Here is a 13,022-nt window from a genome sequence, read left to right as displayed (position 1 = left end):
GCAAGCAAGCTACGTGGTGGAATGGAGAGGTTGGGACATGGGAAATGCAAAGGAAAATCCCCACTCAGTCCCCACAGAGCTCAGCTGGGTGACATGGGCAAGCTATCAAATAAGAAGTTCAAACAAATAAATGCTTGCATGGTAGCTGTATTAAATCCAACGTTGAAGGGCCTGCTTTATATGTGGCAACATTTTGTGTGTAGCAGCTTCCTAGGTAGAATGTTCAGTTCTGCAAAATGACAGCCCCATCATTTTGGCTGGCACAGCTATTTGCTATTCTCCAGGATCTTGCAGAAGGACATAGGAATGGACTCTATTCTATCCCCGCCTGCTGATGCAACCCACTCTTAGGCTGTGTGCCACACATATCCCTGAGTAGAAACTTGAGCTTGGGGACACAGAATGCTACTGGATTGGGAACAGAGTTCAGCCCAATGGAAGGGAGGCAAGTCACCCTTTGTTAACACAGCGGCAGGCTATGTTAACCTGATCCTGCATCTAGAACTGGTACACTGATTCATAAAATTGGGCTGGAAGGTATTTGAATATGAATTTGCAATGTACCCAAGATATAAATGGCAATTTGAAAATTACATTTTAGGCTGAGGAGATACACTGAGTGTTTACAACAAGCTGGTTCAAACAATAAATTTTAAGGTAGCTGCAATGTTACACAACTAGGAGTAAATTGCAGTGGACTAATTTCTGAGTGGACATGCATAGGACTGCATTGTAAGATCCACACCTCTGTAGACAATGTGCTTTGCCCAGCTACTGAAAAAGTGGCATTTAAGGGCTAAAACAAAATAAAATTAAACACAGTAGCAAGTGCAATTCAAAAGATTGTTTCTGTTACAATATGAATGTTACATTCTCTGGAAGTCAATTTCCCCCCTTTTTGAAAGGAACTTTGTATTACTAAACAAATATTTAAGCCCCACCCCAACTACAATAAGTATTTACATTATTTTTAAATTTGCATATGCTTGAAGCATGTACTAAAATGTATATAATTGTTATTGAGATTTTATACTACATAGAGAATGGGCAGATTACTAAATTAACTGCTAAAAAAAACCAGAACTAAAGCACACTTAATTAGCTAGTTTAGTGGAATGAGGGCCTAATCATAATCTTCATGCAAATGTTCATGATGTAAATGTTCATGAAATATCATTCTGTTATGAATTAGCTCCATTTCCATTATGGTGGAAGAAATGTTTAAGCTTGGTGCTTCAGTCCCTGATAACTTTCTGTTAAACCAGATCCCTTTAATAATTTGTTATTTGCAGCATATTGCTTGCCAATTAGCATTTGCAACATATCACTTAAGTTCCTTGCCTTCCTTTTGAAGGGTGTATGCACCTTTAAAACCTTTTTTTTTGAAGGGTGTATGCACCTTTAAAACCTGGTTGTTTGCATATTCATACGAGGTTCACAGAGTGCATTTGTGAGATGTACAGGGCTGGGGTAAGTGGAGGCCACAAGTCACTGCAGAAAGTGCTTGGTCAGTACAAATTTGGTCCATTCTTAGCATTATGGAGAATCCAAAAAAAAAAATTTGAGTTATGTGGTGTGTGAACAAGCAATGTTGCCACAGCAACAGACCCTCCAATTGTTCCTCTTTTCCAAGGACAGTTCTGGATTTACAGAAGCCATCTCGGTTTCTGATTTGATCCCTGAATGTCCCGCTTTTCTTTAAGGTGTCTCTATTTTCACTGGAAAAATGTTGGAGGGTATGGCGTTATGAAATCCCCAAGCCATGGAGACATCTGAAGGCAGCCCTGTATAGGGAAGATTTTAAATGTTTAATGTTTTAGTATATTTTTATGTATGTTGGAAGCTGCCAAGAGTGGATGGGCAACCCAGTCAGATGGACAGTGTATAATAATAATAATTGGATAGGGCATCCCTGTTTTCATTGGAGAAAATTTGGAGCTACGTAGCAAAGGCGGTGGGAGCATATGGGAGAGGTACAATCACATGTACAACTAGACCCTTCTCTGGTATATTGCTTGCAAACTACTAATTTTGTGTGTGTTTGTGTGTGTGCGTGTGATGTAATGACATGCTGTGGACTGTGGTATAAAAAAGCAGACCAAGGCATTTACTAGAGAGAGAGAAAATGTAAAGGTCCTATTAACTCCTGCATAAAGTGTACTGAAAATTCGTAACAAACCAACAACTTTGTATTCATTAAATTGCCAGTGGTATTTTTTTTAAATAGTTTGCCAGGAATGTTTACACCACTTGTTGCAGTTCAATAGTGTTTCAAATGGAGTTGTTGAATTTTGGCATTAATGACAGCTCTAGTCTCTAGAAACCAATTAGAAGTGACAGCTGTGAAAGGGAAGCTTGCTCTTATTTGATTCAAACCAGCCTCTCAGTTAGCTCTTCCTTCTAGAAAGGGTTGTTCCTAATGAGAAAGTGATGTATTGGTATGGTCACACAACTGGTACATGCTGCAACTTGATCTGAGCACACTCAATGATTGCACTTAGGGGAAATTCCAAAGAGTCCTCTCGTGTTAATAAACCTGGTTTCCCCTTCTTCCTCAGCAGGGCAGAGGCCCTCTGAATGCTAATGTCATTCTCTCTCATTTTCACAAGGGCAAAGTTTAAAAGCTGGGCAAGTTAAAAGTGGAAGGCTTTAAACATTAAGGGCTTTAGCTGGTGAGGTTGAAGCAAAAGGTGGGGAAGGAGAAGAGGGGCCTCCCATTGAGCTTGCTATCAAATTCCATTCTGGATTACTTCAGTCACATGTTTTAAAATACTGGCTACAAATCCAAAGTGCAGCAATGCATGTTGTGGTTGATAAGGAACAAGCAAGAGACAAAAGGATGTGCAGTATCCAAAGGAATTCTGAGAAGGACAGTGCATTTGCACTGAGATCCATGCCTTTACAGTGGTACCTCGGGTTAAGTACGTAATTCGTTCCGGAGGTCCGTACTTAACCTGAAACTGTTCTTAACCTGAAGCACGACTTTAGCTAATGGGGCCTCCTGCTGCTGCCGCGCCACCGGAGCACAATTTCTGTTCTCATCCTGAAGCAAAGTTCTTAACCCAAGGTACTATTTCTGGGTTAGCGGAGTCTGTAACCTGAAGCGTATGTAACCCGAGGTACCACTGTACTCAGCCCTTAATCCTATGGTGTGTGTGTTTTTAAAAGATTATTAAGGCATAAACTTTTTTAAGTTTAAAAAGCAATGAATGAGTCTTGTAGTGTCAGATAGACAGGGCATGCGCAGGAGCAGGATGTTAGCATCTTTACATATTATATGTAAATTAGGGATGTACTACGATAATAGAAATGAGGGTTGCCACATTGCCAGAAATAAAGAACCAGAAGAATGCTTATTTGCATGTGTCAATTTCCCTCTGACTAATTTTAAGCTAGAACAAATTAAAAATCCCGGTGGAAGAAAACTGCAATGAAACACGTCACAGAAAAAAATAATAACCCCTCTTGCTAGGCCAGTTTAAACAAGCCTGGTGAATGGTAACCTAGGATATGTGTGTGTTTGGCCTTCTAACGTAGCAACCAATGTCACCAACCCTGCAGAACAAGCAAAGAATACCAATAATTTTGAAGCTTCTTGCTGTATTACCTATTACCCGTCATATCAAGGCAGGGGGAGAGTCTGTCATACTTTCTCCCAAGTCCAATATTATTTTGTAAACTGAAGGCTGCATTAAAAACACAAACAGTTGGTTTCCCCACCCTCAGGTTTTCCATTCAGTGACACTTATTAAATGTGACCAGGACATTTCTGGTTTTCCAAAATTTGTGAAAACATAGAGGCTTTGTGTAAACTCATACCCTGTCTGCATCATCTGGAAGTCTCTTACCTGCTCTTTAAGCTCAGACAGCTGATTAGAAAGATTGGACACCAGCTTCATGGTAGATTCAAGCTTCTCTTGCAAGTTTCTAAGTTCATTCTGTTCTCCTTCAGAATCACTGCTCACAAGCGACATGGCACGCATCCGAGGGAACCAATCCAGATTTCTCTCCTGAAATTCAGGAATGACAATGACATAAATGCCCGGCAAAGGCACAATTGCATATTGGCCACTGTAAATTCACTTGAATATGGGTAACACTCCAAAAGGTTGTTCTAAAATACAATTTTGTATCACTAAAAATGCGTTTCATGTGCTTCTGGTGTAAAAAAAAAAAAAATCCAATTAATCTCAGACAATTTTAATGACTATTGCTCAGAAGTCACAAAACAATGCAATATTAGAATTCCTTCACACCTCATAACTGTGAAGTTATTCCATGCTTAACTGTAGCAATTCAAGAAGAGATTGTTTGTTGTAGCCTCTGCTTTTGAATTACAGGTAACATGTTCCCCACATTAATTTTTTCCATTTACATATCTAGTAACAATGTTTTCTTGATCCCTCCACACTTGAAAAACAAGATACTCATTTATATGGCTTATGAAAACTTAAACACTACTTAATTGTAAAACCCTCCAAAAATCTTTATGTAGTTTACAACAATAGAAAATAAAACATTTTAAATTATCTATAAAAACAGTTAAAAACAGGTATTAAAAATATTAAAAGCACTAAAGTCAACAGTAGGTAAAAAGGAAGAAAACACATGTAACTTCTATATGTCTGGATAGGCTGTGCCTAAAATGTGTTTTAATCAGCAGTATGTTTACCAATCAATTTTATTCCCCAAATTATGGGAGAAGGCTAAAGCTTCACAATGCTAACTTTCATAATAGTAATGTGTTCTGTGATCCTTTCAAAGTATTCAGTTAAAATAATGAGATGCCTTCACAAGATATTTGGGGCGACTTTACTCACTAGTTGGCCTCTTTAAATCTATTACAGGTGATTTGGGGAGTAAGTCTTGGGATTTCCCTTGCAACTTTCCTTATGAGGCAAGAACAACTGAACTGGAAGATTCCTTGTGTATTTGAAATTCCCTGGTTCTGCAGGACAGAATCCATTAGAAAGCTGGTTCTTCCCTACAGAATATGGGTTCCTTACAGAACCTAAGATCTCCTGGTGGTCTTGTTACTTTCTCCCAAAGGTGAGGAAGTGGAGGAGTAACCCCTAGTGAAATCAACATACATCCCAACACTTCTTGACAGAATCCAGAGGAGCAAGTAATAAGTGAATGCAAAATCTAATGTTGAAACCCTCCCACCCCCAGTTCTAGAACCTGTTTTGACTACATATTTGGGGGTTCCACAGCTAATTGCTGACAGGTAAATCAACTCTATAAATGTGATATTGCATGCTTCTGTACTGATGTATACAGCTAGTGATGCAAAAGAAAAGGGAAGGAAAACTGGCAAAAAGAAAACCCCCTAAGTACTGTGGGAGCAGAAAGGGAAGAGAAAGGGTGCGTAGCAGACAAAAGTTTCTCAATTCATTAAAGGCCAGAACTGACAGCCATTCAGTGCTACTGTTTGATTTCTCTCCCCTCCCACGTTGGAGGCATATCTTTAATGCTGAAGTTCAGACGAGGAGGAGGAAGCAAGAAAGCCTGGGTGTAAGCAGATGCACTTTAATACTACCTCATATGAAACCTGGGACAAAACTAGTCTGATTGCCAAGTTTTATCTATTGTAACAATCAATTTCAACCACACGCTATGACAACTGCCAAGCTCTAGCTATTTCCATTTAGTCAGTGGAGCATCTCTAGGTTAGGCAACAGAGGTTGTATCAAATGCTGTGCCAGTGGTACTCCACTCACGCAACAGGACTTCCTCTCCCTCTGCCCCAAGTCTGCTGAGGATCCTCCAACCCTGTGGTGCAGATTTTGACGGTGCATTTGGGGGAGAGGGGAAAGGAGCGGCAGGAAAGGAGGTGAAGTTCTGTTGCGCAAGCTGGCGTCTGTTGTGTGAGGAAAATAGCAGTGTCGGATACAACCTGAGGAGAGGAATCTGGCATTCACCTTCATGCTCCACAGAACCACACTTGAAATTGATAGATGACCTTTCAAAAACCAGTTTTTGCTTTAGGAACCAATCTTTTATTATTCTGAGGTTCTAGTGCCTTTGAGTGTACATATACACATGTACCAATTGGATCAGACCAAAAGTCCATAAAGTCTAGCATCCTACTTTCTAGTAGCCAGTCATGCATCTGGAAGGCACACAAACATGGTGACCATAGCCCTGCTGTGCTAGTTGCCTCTATGTGGCACTAAAAGTACCACTAAAAAGTAAAATGTCATTATATTAAATGGAAAAACAGAAACAAGTAAAAACAGAAATTCAGAACTAACGGCTCAGTCCTATTACCATTTATGCAGCTGCACCATCAGTGTAGATAGTGCTTTAGAGCACCTCAAAAACGAAAGCAAATTATGTTGCCCTCTTCCAATGAATTTACAATCTAACTTCTATTTTCAACAGGCATATGCTTGTAATAGTGATGGGTGAATCAAAGTTCTCACTGCAGATGAATGAATCACAAGATCTTTTCAGAACCATTGTTACCATTTTTGAACTTGTTTTGCAGCATTCTTATAATCTAGTGCTAGCATTTTATCAGAAACATAACTAAAAGAAGAATAGAGTTGTAGAGTTGTAAGGGATTCCTAAGGGTCGTCTAATCCAAGCTCCTGCGACTTAAGTTTCTGGAATCCCTTGTGGTATCCCTGTCCATACCTACTCAACTGCCACAATCCCCTTCCATGAAAACATTTCTTCTTCTTCCCTACGGGTTTAACGGTATAGCAAGGCCAAGGATAGATCCCATTATGGTCAGCAGCTGGCAACAGCGTGATCATGTTTCAGTCACAACCTTTCATACGGCCTTGTCCCTTTTGTAAACTGCCATAAATTCTCCAACCCCCCCCTCCCGAGTGTCTTCTCCCAGAGGGCAGGCCCCACAGACAAATTTGTAATACCCAAATCACAAAACCCATGTAGGACAGTCCTCTATCTTCTATATAGCACAAACCCATAAAACCTGATCAGCTATTTCCCCTACCTTATAAACCTCACGTTACTCCATAGAGCACAATGCACAATTGTCTGAACTCTGAACAGACCAGCTTGTTTCTCCTGCCCTAAGTTTAAAAACTATAAAAACTATAAAACAAATCCTTCAGTGATGGACAAAAGGAGAATGCAGTCCTACCAACACAACCCCCCTCCCACTGCCTTTGCCATTCACCTGACAGAGTCTCAAACCATTTTCCTTTGTAACGAGAATTGAAAATGCATGAGGGAAAAACATCCAGTAACCAGAGAAGAGACTCTCAACTGGATTTTTTAAAGGCATACCAAAGAACATTAAGAGAGGTGGCTTGCTTGGCCCTCACCCCAGCATGAGGCAAGCAGTACACCTGCCGAACCTTACGTATTCTTCGCTGTTACTGGATTCGCCCTTTAACCTACTCAAAGCAGTAAATGGGAGCAGGGGTGCTTGGCAACTGGCTAGTTTTATCACAGATCTATGACTATTAATCCCAGCTGGCTATGAAACCTAAGACAATGACCCACATTAGCTCCCTTGTCAGCTGCTGAGGATATACATAACAAAACATTTCTGTATGGATAACTTACTTGCATGCATATCTCCACTTAATAATTAGTGGTTTGTGCACATGGGGAACAAGGGTTTCAGTACAGGAATACTGTCTGCCTCGTCTAGCGTCTGCTTCAGCAAACGTCCACAGCAAACCCGGAAGTACCGAAATGGATTACTTCTGGGTTTGCCATTCACACATGCGCAGAAGCGCTAAATCACACTTCGCACATTTGCAGAAGCACAAACCGCTCCGCGCACATGCGCAGACACGGCACTTTGCCCTGCGTCCTTTTCAGCTAGTAGCCGGGGCTCTGGAACAGATCCTGGTCGCAAAACAAGGTACGACTGTACAATAAAAATAAGGGGCTGCTCATTAAAACTGGGTCAGCATGAGGTGCGCTTTTGGTAATGGAGCCTCCCGCTGCTGCTGCACTGCCAGCGCGCGACTTCTGCTCACATCCCAGTGCAAAGGTCGCAACCGGGAGCATCTACTTCCGGGTTAGCGGAGCTCGTAACCCGCAGCGTTCACAAGGAGGATAGTATGTAACACAAGGTTCCACTGTAGTTAAATAGGACTAAAAGCAATAAAGCACATATATAACATTTTATGCAAACACCACTCCATACTACTACTACTACAACAACAACAACAACTACTACTACTACTCCCAGAGTCATGATATCTTCTTAAATCATAGAATAGAACAATAGAAGAATAGTATAGAGATACTGACTACACATACAAGTTTCTGTGCAATGCTAGAGTAGACTAATGGGTTTAGTCAATGAACATGACTAACTTAAATACATTGCTTTCAATGGCTTTATTTCTAAGTAGAATTTTGTTGGCTATAACCCATATATTCTCTCTCGGTCATCTCTCTTCCTACCACCTTACCCAATAAATGTGTATTTGTGACTGGGTGGTAGTTATAAACCATGGGCTGTATTTAACAACAAAAGAAGGGGAGGGAGCTAGAGTGAGTGAGTGGTTACTACCGTAGAAATATGGTGCCACCCCAAGCACCACACTGCTGACACATTCAACAAATCTGGTTTTCAGAAACCCTACACTGATTACTTTGGTCTTCAAATAAATATCAAAAGCTATGAACTCCATAACTAGTAAAATGGGACAGGTACACCTTCAGGGTGGGAGGAAAGGGGTGGAAAGCAGATAATAGTTTCTGTTGCTGAGAGACATACAAAACAAATATTTTTGGCAAATAACTTGACATCCTTGTTTCACAGATCTTGGTCATAACCCAACAAGCAGCACATCAACTGGATTAGTAGCAGTTGATATGCTTCTGCAAGATGGTGCACCAGGTTTGCTTCTCAATTCCCTGCATGAGGTTATATTGATGTTTTCAGGAGACATAAGAAATGAACCTGAAACATGCATTCAAAGCAGCTCATTTTGCAGGCCAAAGAATTCTACAGCCTATATAACAGAGTGCACCTTAACCTGCTTCTCCCCTCTCCTTCATCTCACTGTCAAATCATACCCATTTCAGAGGGTTGTTTGTTTGTTTTTTATAAAAAATATATATTCAAAAGTTACAATACATTTTAAATCAATATATCCCGTCCACAGACACTTCTGCCATGATGGTGTCATTAAAATAAGAACAGGATATTTTAATTTTGGAGGTGTTGTGTCCAAGGAGTAAGCTTGACAAGCAGGTTTCTGTTAAAAGTTCAACAAAGCCCTTAAGGTGTCTGGTCTTGCAAGCAACATGTAAAGTTACCATGGCTCCCCCCACCTCCTTTTTGCATGCATTAAGTGAGCCATAATCTTGAGTCTTTATGTTTGGTCTGTTTCCTTGCCTCCACAGGCACACCCCTTTCCTACTAGTGTCCCACATACCAATGCTGTTATGCACTGTCTGCTTTGGCCCTCCTACAAGCCTGGTGGTGCCGTCAGCTCCCTCTTCCCGTCACAGCAGCAGCTTCCTCTCTTTAAACAGACCAACTGAATTAAGCCACTGACGGAAGCTGGCTAACCACAAGTGTTGTGTTTCTGGCTAGCTCTTTTCTAGGTAAAGTTGGAAAAGTCCCTTTCAAGTAGCAATCGTCAGAATCTCAGACACGGGGGCGGTGATGGCCAGAGCTTTTAAAATGTCCATGATTGGTAACTTGTTTGTTTTTTCTTTCTTTCCAAAAAAGGAAGCTGCTATGTGCGATGGAAATGATAATTCATTCTGAGAAATCTCACACTTCCTTGCTTTCACTGAACTGAGCTTGCTTAAGGGGTCTTTCCAACCTTGGATTTTATCTTTATCGTTAAAAGTCAAATCTATCTTCCAATGCGCAGTCCTGACCTGTAATTGATTGGAGGTGAGTGGGGGATAGCTGCATGTTTACCCTCTTTTAAACCATGGCATATGGGTTCAGCACTGGGGGGCTGGTGGGGGGGAGCACACCTTCTTAAAAGACAGCATGGCAACAGATGTATTTCAAAGACAGTGTACTGTTACGGTGTGGAACAGGTAGCTCTGTTCATCTCATCACATTTCCTCATAAAATAATGCGACAAAGAAGTAAAATTAAAGACTTTAAACAGTTTCTAGAATGGTACAGACATGAAATGGAGTTTGTAGTTTGTGTTACTATGGTTAACACATGTCATATCTAATAGGGCCTCGTGACTACTACTTACTTGCATTCGCCACATCCTACACCTGCAGTAACAATTGTGGTGGACATACTGGCCGGAGAATTTTATTTTATACAGTGATAAATATCGGAGTGCTGGAAAATGCAGTATCCCTTTCTGGGGGAAAGACACCTGAACTTCTTGCAATATATGAATAGCAGTATTTATTGCATTCTGCATGGATCTTTTGGGTACAGTGGCTAGGAGAAAAATATCCAAGAGTTATTGTTTGTACCACTTTTTTAAAAGATAGAGAAACCTCCACTGAATAATAGCCAAGTCTGAGATCCATCTCCCAGTTTTTAATTTTCATTCTTGGAATCTTACTAACAGCGCAGTCATTTTGTGGAAAGAATGACTATCCCTAACTCAGACGGGGATGTATCTAAAAGGATCCTGAAACAGTTCAGCCTCCTGCCATGACTATGGGGAAAGACCAGTTGAAGCCATTCCACATTATGCTTATAGCCATGCTGTGAATTGTAGATGCAGTCTTGTAAGAACTGGAAATAAATTCAAAATTTGTTTGAAAATCAATGCATATGTAACATGAGAATTATGGTCAACAATTCTGTACATGAAAATGGCAAATGAACTCTGGCGTGGGTAGAGAGTTTTGCTGCTGCCATGTAAAAAAACCGATGGAGAAGCTGTGGTCTTCCAGTTGTTGTAGGACTCCATCTCCCATCATCCCAGTTCATCGGCCATACTGGCTGGGGACTGATGGGACTTGGAGTCCAACATTTGGAGAGCCGTAGGTTCCACATCTCTAAAAGAAAATGGAGAGTGAGAGTGAGCACACCTGCATCTGCTGGTGATTCTCTCCTTAGGCCTTTCTCAGACGCAGAAAGCTAGCCAGTTGCTTCCAATGCTTTGAGTTCAGTTTAGTTCTAATATTAAGCAACTTTAACCACACCCAACACCACATGCCAACTTGAGTGCAGAGAAGGAGACAAGACAATTCAACAGACCATTGATCTTGGTGGAAACTTTTCCAGGTAGCAGCCCTTCGCTATTAGGAAATGAGTTCTTCTCAGTAAGCCACCACTCCACCCAGAGGCCAAGCAAGACAAATACTTGAGAGCTCATTCTTTCTTTCTTTCTTTCTTAATTTAAAATAGTTCACTGGCTGCAGGGAAATTCACAGCTCACAGCTGTTTCCCATGATGAAGTAATTTTCATTACGAGCAAACCTTGCCCAGCTTTTACATAACCAGTGATGAAGAGCTGCTGAGGGATTGCCCAAAGGAGGTTCCCTTTTGTGTTTCATACTATGACAGTGCTGGCCCTTCCGCTAACCTAGTTCTTGTTTGGTACTGTAGGGATTACATAAGTAAACCAGGACACATTATATCATGTGCAGCTGGGCTGGAATTAATTGGCCGATTGCATAAAATGGATCATTAGAAAAACACAACACTAGCACACACACACACACACACACAACAGGGATTGTCTATAACCTGCCCATGGTAATGAATTCCACCCTAAAATTATTGTGAAATGGATAAAGAGGGCAGTGACCGAGGTGTTCTCTAAGTAGAAGGGCTAAGCAGGTAATGCAGAGCTCCACAACATCTAGGCTGGGTGCACAGAATATGGCAGCACACAAGATGGGCTAAGAACCAAGCCAACGTATGTTGCAAATATTTTGGACTGGGGAAGCTGTGACTGAAAGATGCAGTTTTCTTAAAGAGAAAGAAAAATGGAAGCAACATTAATATTCTTGAGTACGGATGGATTGGATCTGTCAGTTTCAGTTCTCAGTTTCTTATTTTCCCAATCTTAAATTTATTCTCCACATTTCTACAGCAGTTTTGTGATTAAAATGAAAATAAAATAAAAAAACCTCATGAAAATTATTCAGCATTTTAGTATGAATTTCTCCTAATAAACACATTTCGTACTAAGTACTCATGCATATATTTTTGGCAAGTGATTCTCCTTGGTATTTGTATGTTATTTTCACCAGTATAATTGCTTTTATGCACACTTTCCCCTAATATATGCATTTTGGTTGGAGAACTGCACTGCAAAAGTTGGATAAGTGTGAATTTTGAAGGGCAGCTATATTTTGTTTCTCACACTGTTTTGGAAAGTGTGATTTGGTAGAAGCACATTTAAGTGCAAGCCAGATTGAGTCCCCGCCCCCCTTGAGAATTTCAAACACTATATGAAATCCCCTGTTATTATTTTGGGACACGAACCGTTTCTTATAAACCGTGAACCTGAATTTCTTTTTTAAAAAAATAATATTTATTAATAATTTCAAAATTACAGAAAAGAAAGAAAAAAAATAAAAACAACACTACAATACATAGGGGAAAAAAACAAGAAAAAAAACCAGACATAAAAAACATATTTCGAGGTCTCTCCAAAGTTAAGAACCTCCTCAGCTCCAGACTCCCCCTGGCCAACTCCAACTTCAATAGAATCATAGAATCATAGAATCATAGAATCATAGAGTTGGAAGAGACCACAAGGGCCATCGAGTCCAACCCCCTGCCAAGCAGGAAACACCATCAGAGCACTCCTGACATATGGTTGTCAAGCCTCTGCTTAAAGACCTCCAAAGTAGGAGACTCCACCACACTCCTTGGCAGCAAATTCCACTGTCGAACAGCTCTTACTGTCAGGAAGTTCTTCCTAATGTTTAGGTGGAATCTTCTTTCTTGTAGTTTGGATCCATTGCTCCGTGTTCGCTTCTCTGGAGCAGCAGAAAACAACCTTTCTCCCTCCTCTATGTGACATCCTTTTATATATTTGAACATGGCTATCATATCACCCCTTAACCTCCTCTTCTCCAGGCTAAACATGCCCAGCTCCCTTAGCCGTTCCTCATAAGGCATCGTTTCC

General features: G+C 40.7%; 2 protein-coding genes across 18 annotated transcripts in view; one reads left to right on the top strand and one right to left on the bottom strand.

Moving 5' to 3' along the window:
- The window catches only part of ITPR1 (inositol 1,4,5-trisphosphate receptor type 1), a 209,969-nt gene that overhangs the window by 2,088 nt on the left and 194,859 nt on the right, over nucleotides 1-13,022 (bottom strand). For all 7 annotated transcript variants that reach the window (XM_081183918.1, XM_081183917.1, XM_081183920.1 and 4 more), the window contains one exon: nucleotides 3,849-4,010. In XM_081183918.1, coding sequence (XP_081040044.1) covers nucleotides 3,849-4,010 — 162 coding nt within the window. The remainder of the gene's footprint in view (nucleotides 1-3,848; nucleotides 4,011-13,022) is intronic.
- LOC308581646 (uncharacterized protein) overlaps nucleotides 1-13,022 on the top strand; it is a 136,120-nt gene that overhangs the window by 29,301 nt on the left and 93,797 nt on the right. For 2 of the 11 annotated variants that reach the window (XR_014005135.1, XR_014005138.1), the window contains 2 exons: nucleotides 9,346-9,549; nucleotides 9,677-9,847. The exons of 4 other annotated variants lie outside the window; for them this stretch is intronic. Coding sequence is in view for 3 of the 7 variants with exons in the window: in XM_081184362.1 (XP_081040488.1) it covers nucleotides 8,759-9,180 (422 nt within the window). In the remaining 4 variants the exon portion in view is untranslated. 5 more of the 11 variants (XR_014005136.1, XR_014005137.1, XM_081184362.1 and 2 more) reach the window with 3 other exon arrangements.

The sequence above is a fragment of the Podarcis bocagei genome (genome assembly GCF_964188305.1).
Source record: "Podarcis bocagei genome assembly, chromosome: 2".
Lineage (NCBI taxonomy): Eukaryota > Metazoa > Chordata > Lepidosauria > Squamata > Lacertidae > Podarcis > Podarcis bocagei.
The sequence above is the reverse complement of the archived record's forward strand: the minus strand, read 5'-3'. Positions and strand labels throughout refer to the sequence as shown.